At 37.3% G+C, this 17,840-nt stretch overlaps 3 protein-coding genes across 6 annotated transcripts; 2 read left to right on the top strand and 1 right to left on the bottom strand.

Annotated features, from left to right (window-relative positions):
* The first annotated feature begins 35 nt into the window (after positions 1–35).
* LOC141905190 (serine incorporator 5-like) lies at positions 36–7,676 on the top strand. 2 transcript variants are annotated; one of them, XM_074793985.1, is made up of 14 exons: positions 36–132; positions 474–641; positions 1,181–1,265; positions 1,348–1,430; positions 1,515–1,608; positions 1,710–1,759; positions 1,900–2,073; positions 2,213–2,308; positions 2,408–2,603; positions 2,692–2,755; positions 2,839–2,884; positions 2,966–3,104; positions 3,190–3,411; positions 7,626–7,676. In XM_074793985.1, exons 2-14 carry the CDS (start codon positions 509–511, stop codon positions 7,639–7,641), a joined length of 1,398 nt encoding a protein of 465 aa, XP_074650086.1. In that variant the 5' UTR covers positions 36–132; positions 474–508; the 3' UTR covers positions 7,642–7,676. The 2 variants fall into 2 exon arrangements, with proteins under 2 accessions (XP_074650086.1, XP_074650085.1); XM_074793984.1 differs by having other exon boundaries at positions 42–132; positions 1,087–1,265.
* LOC141905191 (ubiquitin-like protein 7) lies at positions 5,175–9,151 on the bottom strand. The gene is made up of 10 exons (XM_074793986.1): positions 8,943–9,151; positions 8,662–8,781; positions 7,889–7,971; positions 7,669–7,759; positions 7,515–7,572; positions 6,878–6,984; positions 6,732–6,796; positions 6,240–6,329; positions 5,749–5,901; positions 5,175–5,384 (listed from the first exon to the last, which is right to left on the bottom strand). Exons 1-10 carry the CDS (start codon positions 9,076–9,078, stop codon positions 5,259–5,261), a joined length of 1,029 nt encoding a protein of 342 aa, XP_074650087.1. The 5' UTR covers positions 9,079–9,151; the 3' UTR covers positions 5,175–5,258.
* A 1,391-nt stretch (positions 9,152–10,542) lies between these two features.
* Positions 10,543–17,840, top strand: LOC141905875 (protein arginine N-methyltransferase 9-like). 3 transcript variants are annotated; one of them, XM_074794954.1, is made up of 11 exons: positions 10,543–10,965; positions 11,603–11,830; positions 12,207–12,366; positions 12,833–13,069; positions 13,508–13,675; positions 13,751–13,948; positions 14,194–14,374; positions 14,457–14,652; positions 14,843–16,322; positions 16,871–17,027; positions 17,228–17,840. In XM_074794954.1, exons 2-11 carry the CDS (start codon positions 11,656–11,658, stop codon positions 17,591–17,593), a joined length of 3,318 nt encoding a protein of 1,105 aa, XP_074651055.1. In that variant the 5' UTR covers positions 10,543–10,965; positions 11,603–11,655; the 3' UTR covers positions 17,594–17,840. The 3 variants fall into 3 exon arrangements, with proteins under 3 accessions (XP_074651055.1, XP_074651053.1, XP_074651054.1); XM_074794952.1 differs by lacking the exon at positions 10,543–10,965 and adding an exon at positions 11,241–11,293; XM_074794953.1 differs by lacking the exon at positions 10,543–10,965 and adding an exon at positions 11,434–11,465.

Raw genomic sequence — 17,840 nt, 5'->3', positions numbered from 1 at the left:
TTCAATTTTCAATGACGTCATTTTGGGATTCCCGACTAAGGCAAATTCAATTCCAATCAATTGCAAATTGATAAAACTGTCAGAACAAAACGCAGAAAAACTAATAAAATGGGCGATTGCCTTCAAGCACAGGTAATCTAATAAATGTTTTGTTAAATTCCTAACAGAAATTTGTATGTCAATGCATTGAAAGGATATATATTTAGCATTTTTTCTGAACAAATTTGTTTCAAATTTAGGGTAGGCCTCTCTACTAACATGTCTATAAATTAAGATATAACAACCTTAATGAAATAGCCTATACTTATTCGAATCAGGAACAAACAAAGTACAATAGCCTTTTAAAATTTTTGGATTTTCTATGGACGTTTATCGAGATATTACACTTCGAAGTGTAATCTTCTGGATGAAAAGTTGATTTCATTCTAGCGAATTTGTCCAAACTGAATTATTAATGTTATTATTGATTATAGGCGAACTGTTGTTGTGGTCCGGGAGCCTGCTCATTATGCTGCAGTTGTTTACCTTCCATACGAGAAACGACAAGCACTCGAGGGATGTACGTTTTATTTCTGGTCCTCATCACAGCGATCAGTTGTCTAATGCTCGTACCAGAAGTTGGAGAAATGATGGCGGAAAATGTAAGGAGAATATTCTGTGATTTAGTCGTGTTCGTTTGGGTCGTGACAATCGGTTCTGTGGCTGCATCAAGTCAATATGGTCTCATAGTAAGACCAATCCTGGATGAGATTGCAGTTGAATAGAACACAGGGGCCTGACGCAAAATGTTTTTGACCCCAGGGTCCAGTTCCACAGTTCTGAGTTAAGATTTAACTCATAGTTAACTCATTCAAAATGAACTAATTTTAAGTCAGAGTTAACTCTAACTCACAACTGTGGAACTGGGTCCAGTATCCTAGGTAGGCCTACTGTATAAAAGTTCAGTAAAAACTGGGGCCAAAGACTTGTTGTGTCCGGCCCGTGTAGAATGGAACAGTCACTCGGACAGCCAAACTAACACTGGGTCAGTTTCCCAAAAATGATTAAACCAGTTATTCATTTATGGTTTGATTTCTTTATTAACAGATTCCTCGATTCAATGAAACGTGTATCATGTTAAACGCTGGTCCTGGTTGTAAGATATTAACCGGTTATATGGCTGTTTATCGAATGTGTTTAGCATTGGTTGCATTCCACTTGTTGCTGTGTTTGGTTACTTTATGTGTATTTAACAGTGAAGGATTCAGAGCTGGGATTCACAATGGGTAACTTTAAATTTCTCCAGGACTCAATGATACATACATAAATGTAAAACGTCATTATTCAACATTGATTATTGCCTTTCAGTTATTGGGTGGCTAAGTTATTGATTCTTGCAGTTTTTTGTGGAGGAGCATTTTATATTCCCCACTCTGATTACTTCAGTTATGGTACGTAGTTTACTTGTATGCTAAAGTGCCTACTCGAAAGCCTATGCAGATATGATATATATTTCTTTTCTTCAATTTTTACAGTTTGGAGATATATCGGAATGGGAGGTGCTTTCATATTCATTATCTCTCAGATAATTCTGTTAGTTGACTTCGCGTATGTCATAAATGCTAAATGGTAAGTTTGTGACTGAATAATTTGTATATATTTTGATAATCTTCTTATTAACTGGTAACTGGTGTCTACCGGTAATTGAAATATTTTTGTTGCTTATTCAGGTTCAGAAATGTCAGAAAAGATTCAAGATGTAGTGGATGTTGGTACTTCCGTAAGTTTTAGACGATGGAGTATTTGCATATTAATGTTATTAGTCCAACTTATAAGTCTAAACACCAGACAGATACCCTCCTACAGGAACAATAGCTGGATATTTAGTCAATTCATATGTAAATTATTTGATATTTGCAGCTATTTACAGTGTATCAGTTGTGTTATTAGTCGGATCTATTGTTGGAACTGTCCATTTATTCCTGAATTACACAACGAAAGATGAATGTCTGATTAACAAAATATTCATCGGTTCGAATGCTGGTTGCTGTCTGATGTTCTCCTTCATTTCGATTTTGCCGTGCATCCTAAAACGTAAGTCATACTGATTATAAATATACTGATAATAAATAGTGATTAAGATACCATCAGTTGTAGGATCACTCATTATATTCTAGTGATACAGCATTCAGTTGGTAAAGAATAGATTCATATTGCTGTATTTGAATTTCAGGAAACGCTAACGCAGGAATTCTACCAGCCGCGATAATGACATCTTATGTGATATATTTAACCTGGTCAGCATTATCAAGCGAACCTCCTGTCTTAGGTATTACCTCATAGAGAATACTCCAATATGAAATAATAAATCAATTAATCATCGATATTGCACTTGAGGGATTGATATTTCTATGATATCTTATTACAGTTCGGGTGGAAATCAATCCCACATTACGTTCGGATCAAGAACTGATTGAATTAGGCTCGGTTATGCAGGATCCAGTCAGTAAAGACTATCATAAAGTATTGTGTCGTCCAGCGTCGCAGATGTTCGGCGGTCAAACCGAGAAAATAATCGCTTACAGCGGAATAGTGCTCATGGTAGTAATCGTTATCTACAATTGGTAATATTAAATCCATAAATAATTTGTGCAAAACTGATGAAGTAAAGAATATTTATATTTTTTGTGTAAAATCTAATATTTTTCACAGTTGGAGAACGTCTGATGAATCTATTCGTCTGGGAGTGATTCCTTCCAGTTCTAATCCGGAATTGGTGAGATTTTGATTTCAGTCAATCAGTGTTAATAGGTAATAGATTGACCGGGTCACATAGGATAAATTTCTATTCTTTTGTAGGATAAGCCAGAGAAAACGAAATGCTGTGGTTCATGTTGTGAAAAAAGTAAGTCGCCGTATTTCGGCATGAAACCGTCCGGTTACGTATGTGTCCATACATTTTCTATAAGTCGTGGTATTGTTTCAGGAAGTAAACTCCAGTCTCAGGGAGGACAACGTGTGATTTACAATGAAGCTAAAAATGTAGTCTACAGCTATTCATTCTTTCACCTCTTACTGTGTTCGGCAGCACTATACGTAATGATGGATCTTACAAACTGGTTTAGGTTTGTAATATCGATATCAAGTATTCATTTCGTAATATTTTCTATATTTGCTCTTTAAAAGTTCAATCTAATGTATATATTTCAGGCCTGAAGAAGCAAATTTGAGTCATTTCGGTTTCAACTGGCCCTCGGTGTGGATTAAAATGGCGACGAGCTGGGCGTGTATCATCATCTACGTCTGGTCGCTGATCGTACCACAGTTTTGTCCCGGTCGAAATCTGGGAAAGTTGTATCGTGAGGAAGATGATGTTGATGATTATAGGGATGATGAACCGCTGGGTCGAGTTAAACGCCAGGAATCGACAGTGTAAGCTTTAATACTGTGTCACAAGTCGTCTCAAACACTCACAACAGTCTGTTCTCAAATGCAAAGCAATAGTCGACGTTTCACTTGTGGAATTTAGAGTCTGTATAATCTACGCAATTGTTACGCATGTGTTTGTTAACTATATATAGCTTACTGTCAGGGATTATTGATCTGTCCTAACTAAATGTGCCTTCTCAATGGAAAACATGTTGTATATCGCATTGATAAATGTTTATAATGATCAAAATGTCAGCCTCGAATATGCAATCGAAAGGTAAATAGATCAGTATGTTCAGTATAGCAGTCGTCAGCAGTATTGAATATTTGTATGTAATATTGAATTCTATACAGTTGTTCTAGTTGATGTAGTTATTGAAGTTTACGTACTGTCATTGAGTACATGTATTGAAAATTGTTAACATAGGCCTGTTCAAGTCTTTTATAAAAACCTGCATTTTTATAGTAGGACCATTCATTTGATATGTACGCATGAAATTTGAATTTTTCACCCCCCTGTACGCAAAATCGGCCATTTTTCATATACATTATGAATTACAGTACGCAATTGCACTCCCCTCCCCTGTTGCGTACATAATAGATGAATGACTCCCATATTGTTTCAACAAAGGCCAGAATTTAAGATTAAGATTGTTAGAGTTGGATGTTGAGAGTTAAATGTTAAGAGTTCATACTTTTTGTATGTCACTAATACGTCATTTGATCATTGAATCAATTTGAATGATTTCATTCGAGGATTTACATAGTACTGATTGCTCAGAGTTTTTATGATAAGGTTTATCTATCTGGAAATATTTTGTAGAAACTGTTTCTTATTCAGTATTTTTAAATCTTTCTACATTTTTTTACAACTGTTTGTAAAGTATTGATGCTATTTTCACATGAATTGTGTAAAACGAATATTTGTTTAATGGCAGAGAAATGATCAGGAAAAAATTGTGTACTATCATTTTATAATTATCAAGCACATACGTGTCGACTGGTGTTAGAATATCCGTCTTCCAAACTGCCAGTTGTGCCTTCTGTGAAAATACAGACTTCAGGATTCAGTGGCTCATGGATGAATTGATTCCCATTCAAACCATTATAGTTTTCATTGGAAACTGATTAGAAATGCTTTGCCATTTAATCTGAAAGCTATGCATGATTTATATTTGAATGCTCCTATGTTTTAAGGGGAACATTTTTAACGTAATTTATTTTCATTCGATCAGTTCCAATTTTAGTTTCAATGAAATTTACGGGAATATTTCTCATACATTGCTTCATTTACTCTCATAGGCAAATAATTTTAATACTCTTTTATGCCATATTTATATCGTGCATTTATAATCCATGTGTCTCCGCTTGTGTTATCAACATTTCCATTCACTATCACACTTTCATGTATTTAATGTTCACTGTTTGCGAATAATAATCTATCTGTGATGATACCGTGTCTTTAGTCAAATCACTTCGTCGGTCGGGAAATAGTTGACTTCAACACATCCTTTTGGCTTGAATTAAGGAATTATTTCTCATTCAAAATGAATCTTTTTGCAAGGGATCATTCATTACGTGTGCATAAAATTTTTCAACCCTCTGTACGCAGAATCGGCCATTTTTCATATACATTAAGCATTACAGTACGCAATTGCACTGACCCCTCCCCTAATGCGTACGTAATAAATGAATGACCTCCAAGAGGTATAAGTAGAGAAACTAGCAAACGGCAAATCCCATGATAAAACAACTAGTATGAAATATGTTTGATTGAACAGTTTATTTTACTATATTAACACTAAGACATAACTACAATGTATATTAGTTATGAGAAGAATGAGAATAGATTATTGAAGATGATCACCGAATAGAATAGACAGAGCTAGTTGTACATTGCCACCAGTAGCTTGTAGAGCTTCAACTGCTGCGTTCTCATCGGATATACCCATATCTCTTAACTGTTGTAATTGTGACTGAAAATAAACGTATATCATAAGGAGCTGCTGAAATATAAGAGACTATTTCTAGTATTGATGAATATCAATATGAGAAACCTAACTCACAAATATCATTTTCAAATATTACCGTGAAGATGGGTGGAATGATTCTGTCAGGAAACAAACAATAACAGTTGTGAAGAATTGATATTGTAGATTTCTCTTAATGAGCTGCTGAATTCTTTGATATAGACAGCACCAGAGTTCTTTGTTAAATTTTGACTACCATGGTGTTTAAACATTGGAAATAATCTATTTTAACTCTAGTTATTCTAGTTCCACTAGTTCTGGGTCTCTGTAATCCACAAAAATTTATTCATGTGTTGTGTAAGTGTTTTACCTGTAATTGATCACGTGATAACTGCGGCTGCTGCTGCTGCTGCGAAGATGACGAAGCTCCTCCTGAATTCGATCCTCCGCTTAAAGCTTGTTGCATCGCTTGTTGAAAGAAATCAGCGGTGATCACATTCGATTGCGCAGCATCCTGACCAGCCTGAAATCAATCATAAACAACATGATTTAAATGACCCATCATTGAGTCAGATATTATTTTCAAAAATCTCGCATTTCAAAGTGAATTCCGGCCTAGGTTTTCCCCCCAAAATCAACTGTTCACGGGGTTCAAGCTACTACTGACATCAGATAGCATCCTTGTTATATCATTAAAAACTGCTCTTGGGCAAATAACCGGTTTTAAATTGAATCGAGTCGAAATGTCAAAAAAATGTCAAAATCCTCCAAAATTTACTTGATATAGTGGTTTTCTCTTCGATATCATTATCAGCCTAAACTTGTAGAGTACACGGGTAAATTAATAAGAATGCAACTTACTGATTGAGTAGCTGGTCGTCCGGTAGCTGCTGCTAACGCTGCGGCTAATTGAGTAGCTGTTATAGGAGTAGATTCATTGCTACCACCCATCTAGAATCATACAATACAATACGCCATTAGCCCTCGCGCCGAATTACAGAATAGTAGCTATAAGGGGTGAGATTGGTGAACAATAACATTTTCATTTTTTTCACGGCAAAATTCCTGAATTTTTCACATTTTCAATACATATCAGTATATGTATGAAATTTTCAAAGTATGAATAGTAGCATTAGACATAGAATCCATGATGACAAGAACCAAAGGTTTAGTGGTCCATAAAATGGACGGACTCGGAAACAAAGCACTGCATATGGTAAACATATACAGTTAAAGGTCGAAATTTCACTATTTTTCACGGAAATTTCAACTTTTAAGATTTTTTCACATCGTTCCCATCAATCTCATCCTGAAGCTTCAAAAATGGATGAAAATATGGAAATATAATCTTACCGGAACTCTTTGTAACGGTGCATCGAATTCATCATCATCGGACATTTGATCCAATGAATACGATCCTGAAATTATCACCGCAGATATAAATCTCAGACCGAACACGAGAATTGAAATCGATAATGCAACAATTTCGATGAATATACCTTCAGATCCTTGATGACTCGGACCTCCGCCTTTAGCGGCTTCTTCATTCAGCGCGACTGCAATATGCATGGCAGCGTGTCCTAAACACGGGTGTTCATCTAACACTCTATAAACAAATATAGTCAGTCAGATTCTTAACCCTTTCAGTGCTGACTAATCAATACCCTATAGTGCTGGAGAAAATTTGAAAATTCTAAAAAATTCCACCCTAGTGTGCTGAACAATGGGAATACCACTATAGTGCGTCTACACCGCAGTGCGGTGTATCGTTAGTTACTAGTATTTCACTATGTTTGACACTTTCTGCCATTTTTCAATAGAGATAATTACAAATTACTAATTACATCAATACACCGCAGTGCGGTGTACTAGCAAAATCCATCACTGATTTATACACCGCACTGTGGTGTAGACGCACTGAAAGGGTTAAACGCCTAATTCTGCTGTCTTTTACTTGTATCTATATCTACTTTTTATTTGCTAGTTCTGTATTTTCTAAATAATATTTGTAAGCCCAAGAGCATATTTTGATATGGATTTGGAAATAAATTATGATTATCATTATTATTATCAAATTCTGAATACTTGCTCATCATAATCAGATATATATATATATATATACATATATTCACTTACTTAGAGATTGTATTTGGATCGGCAAGAACTCCGAGTAACTGCGGACTTTGCAGCATAGCTGAAATAACGAATCACTACTTATTGTAAACGGTACTATTTTTCATATTTCAGAATTCCAATGATTTAACGACGTCCGGGATTACGTTGAACTTGCCTAAAGCAATCGGATCTTGATCTAAACCAGGAGTCGCTGCGAGTATACTATCTAGTGAATCCGGGTTACTCACCAATTGAGTAAGACTCGTCTAAAAGTGTGTAAAGTAATACAAAATATAATTTTCATCGTAAATTTTATAATAAAGATTCTCAATAAATTTCTTGTTTGGTGTAAATGTTATCGATTTGATGTATATCGGTTATAATTGATTACTGACCATTCTTCTGTCACCGGGATGTAACATGATAGCCTGCCGCAGAGCTACAACTGTTTGCTTGATTTCATCATCGCTCATTTTACCTAAAAATATCGAAAAAAAACCCATCTCTTCAGTTCAATTCAGTTCAGTGTGAGGCACAATGACATCCAACATCAGTCAGTAAACCGACATCAGTGGTTAAGTTTCATGATGATTGCATATTTTACAAACACATTGATGAAACAGATATTTCTATAAGGCGTGATGAAAATGAATACAGTTTCACTGTTTCTCTGAAGTTGAGAATTAGATTAGTCCGAATACCAAACTATGTACAAGTCTCTACAACTGCCGTTTTGGTTTGCAACAGCTTAACCCTTTCAGTGCGTCTACACCGCAGTGCGGTGTATAAATCAGTAATGGATTTTGCTAGTACACCGCACTGCGGTGTATTGATGTAATTAGTAATTTGTAATTATCTCTATTGAAAAATGGCAGCAAGTGTCAAGCATAGTGAAATACTAGTAACTAACGATACACCGCACTGCGGTGTAGACACACTATAGTGGTATTCCCATTGTTCAACACACTAGGGTGGAATTTTTTAGAATTTTCTCTAGCACTATAGGGTATTAATGAGTCAGCACTGAAAGGGTTAAGATACTCGTCTAAAGATTCATTAGGATTTAGATAAATCACAAAACTATCAGTGTTTCGATGAAATACCATCATCGTTGCATTAGGCCTATTCGTTACACATGCTTTTTTAATTTCAAGCTTAAATAACTCACCTACAGGTTCCTGCGTAACGATATCTTGTTTTTTCAAAGCATGAATCGTCACACCTTCCTTGATTCCGTACGATTCTAAAGTCGCTGCGTCCTTCAACGCTCGTCCACAATATATCAACTCTGAAATAGGCCTAGCAGATATTACCGATAATTGAAATTCAAGCAAGTGTGAGCTACACAAGTGCCCGAGTTACACCTACATCACACTGTATTTTATGCCGATATACGATGATCGGTACTGGTGGTGATAATAAAATATATATTTGAATTTATTTGCTTACCTATTTTCTCTACTGGTAGATTCACAGTATCAGCGGCAGTTTTTCTGAATTTCGAAACCGGTCCATCTAAACTAACACCATTCATCAGAATCCTACAATACTGATCTGTCGTACGATTACCTAAGAAAACCGTCATATTTACACAGAGAACGAAACACTTTTTTTGAATGATGAGCGGAAACTGGGAAACTCTGAACCTGTCATGTCAGCTCTCAAGACCTGACATGACAGGTCTTACCTGTCATGTCAGGTCCCAAAAAAAACCCAAACTCACAACAATATTTGACGAAACGGCGAAATATCTAGGCATGTGCCAGACGAATGGAAGAACATTTTGAGTTGAATGAATATTCTGACCCGTCGTAAATATCGAAAATGATTCCTAATTTTTTAGATGAATTAATTAATGTAGAAGTAAGAGAATATTTTCGCTAGATGAATCGAGGTCTTGATATTTCGTTTCCGCAATAAGACACTGAAAAATATCTGTTCACTATCACAGTTCGCCGGCATCACTCCTCACTGTCCTGAAGTCCCACTATTTATATTCATTGTTTTTATGATGTATATGTCAAAGAGCCGAATGCAACATAGAGACTGATTTTATTGAGACTGATTTTAAATCAACTCATCAATTTACGTTAAGCAAAATTTAAAGCAAGAAGTTTTTTTTTCTATTTTTTATCAGTTTTAAATGCAGACCTGTCACCACAGGTCGCGAGAAATTCTGCAAAATTGCGCGAGCTGCCGTGCGAGGTCTCGCTTCAAAATTATTGTTTTATTAAGATTAACTATATCCATGGTTAGAAATTTATTTTTATGGCCTTATTACAGTTCCACGATATTGTTCAGCTGGCTACTGGCGCGTATTCAACCCGGCAGTAGAACCTTTTCATTCAACTTCTATAAGCTCTCAATGTAAATCCGTTCAACAATAGAGACACAATTGCGGCTTTTCAGAGTTGTTGATATCATTTATACGCGCTATTGAATACGTCACCGGCTGACCACGGTGTACACAAGCATAGACCATTCACCTCAGCTTACTCACACTGTGAACATGCTTCCGTGGATTCTCCTCCTGGCGATTTTCGCTGCGCTCCTGCTCCTGTTCCTGCTTCCTGAGGAACGACGTCTTTATGTTTTATGTGTTACTGTTCGTCTCCGTGCTGTCCTGTACTGTTCCGTGTTTATTAATCCATTCTATTTTTCAGGTTCTAATCCGTTTAATTTTTCAGGGCCGATTTCTCTGTCGAATTTCAACGATTGAGGCCTTTTTATGAACACTCGATTAGTATATTCGAGTATGCAAAACGTTTTTATGAGCATGGATTATGTCATAATCCGTCATTTTTATGAACATTGGTTATCATAATCGATTAGCATACTCAGCATACTCGCTCGGCGAGCAAGTATGCCGATTATCTAATCCAACCGATATGATGTTCTCGGTAGAAGTCGCTGCTGAGTAGGCCATAATTGAATAATTTCTACCTGGCGTTTTTATCAACCAACATACCCGGTTATGCTAATTGACACTAATCGGCTATATAATCTAAATAGCTAATCTATTTCGATTTTGCTGGTTCATAAAAAGGCCTATACAACAATGAGATCCTGGAAAGTTTTTAACTAGGCCACCACACGAGGCACGCTTTTCATATACAGTACACGCACAGATTACATCGCAGCGAGTCTTGTGGCGCGCACGTCTTGTGAAGCACGGCAGAATAACGTGAAGGCGCATATTCTTTTCACCAAGAATCTTAGTGTCTCTGATGTACCACAGTTGGTTGGATCGTTAGAGCGACGGAGATCACTGGTGGAGACAACCCACTGCCAGTGCTGGGTGAAATGTTCTTCTGAACAAAAAGCAGTTCCAACGACAAATAGATTGATTAATGTGGCTGCCTGAGGCCTTCTTTGATGGATATGATATAAAATGATATAAAATAAGTGACGCATTCTGATGAATTCAATAGGGGAGTCAGAGGAGATGGAGAGGGGAGTCTGTAATTCAACGGTAAAACTTTCAAAAGTGTGAATAACACATGAAGATGCCAAAAGCAAGATGAGCTTAGATTATCCTGGTTGCACCGCCTGTTTTTGAATAATATATTCAGAAAGCACTACGATGTCCTTTGTGTTCTCATCGGCTATCATGTGTTCTAAATCCGCGCCTATCTTGTCTTCTAATCGCCTATCATCGGTTCAGTCATAACGATTTTCATTTTAGCGAATCAACCGAGCTGTCACCTGAGGTCCCACCTGTCATGTCAGGTCTTGGGCCCTGACATGACCGGTTCTGGAAACTCTGCAGACAGACCTAAATCTCACAATTTTATTTTAACGTAAAATATCTTTTTATTCAATAACAGTGCAAAAAATACACATTAAAAACCACTATAAAATTTATAATAAATTTGAATCAAGTAATGAAATAAATTTGCATCGAGTGATACCGAATCCAGTGCTCAATTCACGGCGGTGGTCTATTTTTACTTTCACATTTTAACCCCGCAGGTAGGGCCTAATAAATTTGTAACAACATGATAATTATTTGTGAAGGGATTAGGCTTGCTGCTAGCTTTTACCAACATCTCTTTCATCTATTGAGCGTGAGGAAAGATTATTCATTATAGGCCTATCTCATTTCTCAGGTTCCCTAATTCTGGTTGTACGACGGCAGTAGTGACTTCTCCTCGTCGGTAGGATGGCAGCTGTAGAACAGCAGCAGTGCAGTTCTACTGAACAGCAATCCACAGATCGTCATTCTTACATGGCTAGAAGGTCTATAGCTGCTGCTGATGTTTGTCTTCAAAAGGAAAACTTTGGTCGAGCTTTCGCTCACATGCTGTTAGCGCTAAAACTAACTCCAGATATTAAAGGTATTCTTATTCGTATTCAAATTTCATCTTATTTTGTTTTCTAATTGTTGAATGTAATTGGAGTTGAAGGTATGAAAATTTGCGATGTGTCACTAATAAAGAGGACAAGATTGTAATGTCAAACCCTTGATGAAAAACTGTGGAAGATTCGAAAAAAAACGAAACTTTTCAGTTTCCGACTATGTACAAAATGTGACGAGTTTGAAAGTTATAAATAACTGTTCACATAACTTTGTCCTGTTGTCTGGTGATGAACGGTGTTACAAGTTCGCAATGTGAAACCTAAATTGCAATTATTATTTTTACATGTTTTATTATTTTTATCATTATTCTAAGTTACCATTCGGAAATGAAGTTGTTGAAATACTTCTTTCAGATGATGTAAAAACGAAATTTGCGATAGTATTTCAAGAATGGTGTAAAGAGCTAGAAGAACAAGGTCGAATGGAAGATGTTTTTAACTGTTATGGACAGGCGTGTGACGCGTTCCCTGACTGCGAGCCAATGCTTAACAGTATGGGTTCACAACTATTTCGGTAAGTTAGTGCCCTATAGCTCACACTAGGGGGTTTAGTTTCACCACCGGATATTTCACAAAGCCTTTCCCACTAGAAAAGTTAACCACCAACGATAACCTTTCACTACTTGTGCGGGGTCAGTGTATGCCCTTACTTATCCTAATTTGTGTATATCTATCATGAATGCATTCAATTTCTCATATGGAATCACATGCTTACAATGAAAAATTGAGTCTGAAATGATTTGTTTAAGAGCTTTAGCAGTTTATATTCAACTTTTGATTATATCTGAATAGTCATCTTCATTGTGACAAAAGTATTGATGAAGATGTTTTATAGGACCAATATATCCATATATGTTGAATCGACTACTAAGGAAACTTTTTAGATTTTATATTTGATTGTTTGCGTGGGATTTTATACGATTGTTAAAACCACGGACTCGTCAATTGTTATGATTCAATTTTCTGTTTTTGTTCATCAGTTTAGGGTACGTCGACGAAGCTGCCAGCTGTTTTCGTAAAGCTTTGAGAATCGATCCGGAATACCTCGGGGCTCGGGAGAATCTGGAGAATATCTGCGGTCATTTGGTCGAACGATGGCACTTTCGAATGTTAAACGATCGCAAACGTAACGAAGCCTATCAGAACGCTATAGAACGAGCCGTTAAAAAGGGCTATACGTCTATATTAGATATCGGATCAGGAACCGGATTACTCAGGTTTGTGCCACAACACTTTCTAGGCCTATAATTCGTCGATATAATTGTGTCTAGTGTATCGTTATTTTTCATAAACATAAGATAATTTGTATTTTAAAAGTAAATAGCCCCTCCCGATGTGTAATTAGAATTTGGTTCCCGGGGAGAATTTGAAAATTTTGTGTACACACTTAGTGAACCGTCCCTTCAAGATTGGTTAATAGGATTTTTATGTGGAAAGACCTAGTAAATCATATAGCAGGTGCCAAGACTGTTTGACTGGTGCTATTATCCTTCATTGTAAATTGTGGCTAAATAGCATCGGATACCCTTACTGCGGGGTAGACAGTGAATTCTTATACAACTTTTCTATTGTTTCAATTTTGGTGTCATTTAGTGTCTCATATATTAAATGAATGATAAAGATATGAATATAACCCTCAATTATACTGTTTGTAGTATGTATGCTGTACAGGCTGGTGGAGATTCAGTCTATGCCTGTGAGGTGTCTAAAGCTATGTATGAACTATCTTGTGATATCATTAGCGCGAACGGAATGTCGGATAAAATATCGTTAATACATAAAAAATCAACTCAACTAGAAATCGGCAAAGACATCCCTGATAGGTAATTATAGAACGACTTGATTATGAGTCTGTATTCGTTGATTAATTAGTTAATTTATGCTGGTGATTATTTCAGGGCTAAGTTAGTGGTGACAGAGATTGTAGATGCTGGTTTACTGGGCGAACAGATATTACCGACGCTAAACCACGCTTGGAAGGAATTATTACTGTCGCCGGGCTGGTTTACGTCTTGGGGCGGAGGTCGTGTTATCCCATCCTCGGCTATTGTCTATGTTTGTGCTATTGAAAGTGAGGATATAAGAACACAACACAGGTAACTCATACAGATATCACTTCGGTTGAATGTATTTTTGACGCCTTATAAAACGTTACCATTTTAAATCTTAGCTATGATAACTATTGAGGGTGACATTAAGCTAGGCAGAAACTTTTGGAGATTTCTTTGAACTACGTTTTCCATAATCTATTGCTGCATTTAAACTTGTCCTAAAGTATTCTGCACTTCTTTTTCCAAAGCCTGGAATATTTCATTCATACAGTAATCAATTTTCTTGTTAGACTAGTATATCCGGCTATGAGGCATTTAGATCTCTCATCAGTCACAACCACCAGTAATACTTTCGTAATGGGTGATAACTATGAACCGTATTCTTGCGAGAAACTAGAACAACTTCGAAATGGATACAAGCGATTGTCAGCTGTAAACGCTGTTTGTGAAATAGACTTCAATAGTCCGCAGGTAATTCATCAACAACAGAATGAAGCAGATTTAGTTTCGATCTGACTCCAGCTCTGAATACATAGTATATACATATTTGTAGGCAATATCTGATTACATGAACGGTCGAACCTTTAATCTGAATATGACGATGATCTGTTCGGGGAAAGTGGATGCGTTTGCCATGTGGTTTGACCTGGAGTTGGATGATGTGACGATGATCTGTACAGCACCGGAGAGTAACACGTGTTGGCAACAAGCGATATATCCGGTTCAACAGAAACATCTCAGAACTTCGAGTAAGATTTACACTCTAAGTCCGTTATGACGCTTCCATCCATTTCAATGCCACTGCTCATCTAACGTCAACACTTTTCAGAGAACAATTTAGCTCAATCCAACCCAAATTCAGTAGATATACCATTATTTATAACACCTAATTCATTTTAACGCCAGATTTAATGATTTACGGAAATCTCTTTGTTTCAGATAAACGGGAGAATTTCTCAGTTAGAACCGGGGATCTTTTAGAAGTTGAATGTGTCAGCTCGCCGTGCTGCCTCGAATTCTTCTGTCGCAATATCGTTCGTTTTAAAACAGGCTCCGCAACTCCAGAGACCGGCTGCAACGCGACTCCGACCGGCACGACTCCGACTGGCTCCAGTAGTCCGTTTATACCGACGATGAAAAACATTGTTAATTTAGTCGACGCAGTCGCATCGGAATCACCGATATCGGATAGAACGCCATCGATTAATGACGTCGAAATAGACATTGAATCACCGTCTTCAAACGTGACAAATGTCGGAGCGATCGAATTCTGTCGCTCGATCGGAGACGAAATAAACGCAGACTTCACCGCTTCAATCGAAGAGCATACTCACGGTATCGCTAATTTATCATTCGTCTCTGATTTTACCGTTCCTATCGTTTACTCGGGACCACCGACTAGTCACATGACTCAGTCTCAGCAGCAGACAGGTCACATGACTCCATCTCAGCCACCGACTAGTCACATGACTCTGTCTCAGCAGCAGACTAGTCACATGACTCCGTCTCAGCAGCAGACTAGTCACATGACTCCGTCTCAGCAGCAGACTAGTCACATGACTCCGTCTCAGCAGCAGACTAGTCACATGACTCCGTCTCAGCAGCAGATGAGTCATATGACTCCTTCTCAACCACAGACAGGTCACATGACTCCATCTCAGCCACCGACTAGTCACATGACTCAGTCTCAGCAGCAGACAGGTCACATGACTCCATCTCAACAGCAGACTAGTCACATCGCTTCGTCTCGGCAGCAGATGAGTCACATGAATCCTTCTCAACAGCAGACAGGTCACATGACTCCTTCTCAGCAGCAGACAAGTCACATGACTCCATCTCAGCAGCAGACAAGTCACATGACTCCATCTCCGCAGCAGACGAGTCACATGACTCCATCTCAACCACAAACGTCACAAATCGTTGATGGTCAAGAAAACGACAATCACAACGCAGCACTGATCGAATTGTACCGAAAACCGGAGAATCGTTCATTTTTCCAGCCGCCAGATTTACATGTTACCGATCGACAAGTTTATCTTCTCGATCCGAATGATATTTCATGTTTGAACGATATTTACTGTAATAAGGCTTACTGCGAGGCTATTCAGAAAATAGTGAACAGTAAAATATCGAACACTAGTGATTTATCAATGATAGACATGTGTCAAGGTGTGTCGTTATTAGGATTGCAGGCTATTATGATCGGTGTGAACAATGTTTTAATAACGGATTATACCGATGAATCGAAGGCTTTCGTATTGAGTATAGCCGCCGCTAACGGTATCGCGGCTAGTCGGATCGTTTTTGGAAATCGTAATTTCGATGAATTTGAAGAAACGTCTACGATGTTGTTGACCGATTTAGTGGAACCATGCGGAGCCCTGAGACAACAAATTCTCGAAGATATCGCATTAGCGAGGTGATTATTCCAGAGATAGGTCATGGCTTACATTCAATACCAGTCTTAGACGAATCACCGTGACAGTTAGAGACTGATACTGATATCAGTATTCAGAGTTGATAAGCAATACAAACAGTTGATGACTCTGATTTATTCTGACAGTCTCGACATTTTGACTAAACGTCAACATCAGAGAAACAGAAATAATGTCACAATAATCATTTTTATGTCATTTTCATTTCTCTGATGATGAAGTTTATTTGAAAACTTCAAAATTTAAAACTGTCAGAATAAATTGTTAAATTATAAACTGTGGGTTTTGCTTATTAACCAACTAGGGTTAATTCTCAGTAGATGAAGATAATGAATAATCTCACTTCGATGATATTTCATCTATCGAGTTTATCTTATTCGGCAGTTTCGAGATTTACCTAAAATCAATTGTTTCTCTGAAGACGAGATTTAGATAAATGTTGAAACTATCGGATAAAAAACACTGAAATATCATCGATTGTGGGACTCTGTATCAATTGTTGTATCGTATGAAATATTCTTCAATTTTACAGAATCACATGTTTAAGAAATGGTGGAATTGTGATGCCTAATGTAGTCACTGTACACGGAATGTTGATCAGTAGCGCTGAACTGGAAGAAGACAGTGGTGTAGTGAATGATGACAGAGTCCTAGGTCTCGATATTGCCAAATATATGAATGATTTTCAGGTAAAGAAAGTACCGATCCAATCCATTTTAAACACCTTGAAAATATGGACGTTTATCTAAAACGTACTTTGAAATGCGTTGAAAAACTGAAGATAAATAATTTGGAAATTTTACCCCCCCTTCGTGGTTCACACGGCTCCCCTACAACTGATCTGGATTAAGCTGGACCTTTATTTAAATAGAGATATATTTATTTACAGATGACGACTCATGTTGATATTGATCTGTTCACGTTGCCACACGTGCGTCTGTCTCAACCGTTTAAACTGTTCGATCTGATGTTGAACGAACCGTCGGTCAGCGGTTGTATTCCATCGTTCCTCGAACAACGACAAGTATTTAACGTCGAAACCAGCGAATGCGGTCACGTGACTGCCGTGTTGTACTGGTTCGAATTCGAACTCGCCGATAAAGTGAATATAAGTACGTTGGATAAAAACTCGCATTGGAAACTCGCGGCGGTTATGCAGAAAAACGATCTCGACGTATCGTCGGGACAAACTCTTACGGTGAAAGCGGTCTTAAAAAATAGCTGCATCGATATAAAGGTCGAAAAATACAAATAATCTCATTTTGAGATAAACGCTTTAGCAGAACTGAACTCGAATTAACAAGTACCCCGTCTATTGTTGGTTCATGATGACGTTTTTGTTTCAAATTGTTTTAAGGCGATCGCGTAAGTTTGATGCATGTTGTTGAAAGAAAATTCATAAAATCATGAATTCAAATTTACTTTGTTAAATTTAACGATCTTTAACTTTGTTATTTGATAAAACAGATACGTGTTACATAAGTATTTGTATTGAATATATA

This window comes from Tubulanus polymorphus, chromosome 5 (assembly GCF_964204645.1).
Source record: "Tubulanus polymorphus chromosome 5, tnTubPoly1.2, whole genome shotgun sequence".
NCBI classification, from domain to species: Eukaryota; Metazoa; Nemertea; class Palaeonemertea; order Tubulaniformes; family Tubulanidae; genus Tubulanus; species Tubulanus polymorphus.
This window is presented reverse-complemented; position numbering and strand designations above follow the sequence as displayed.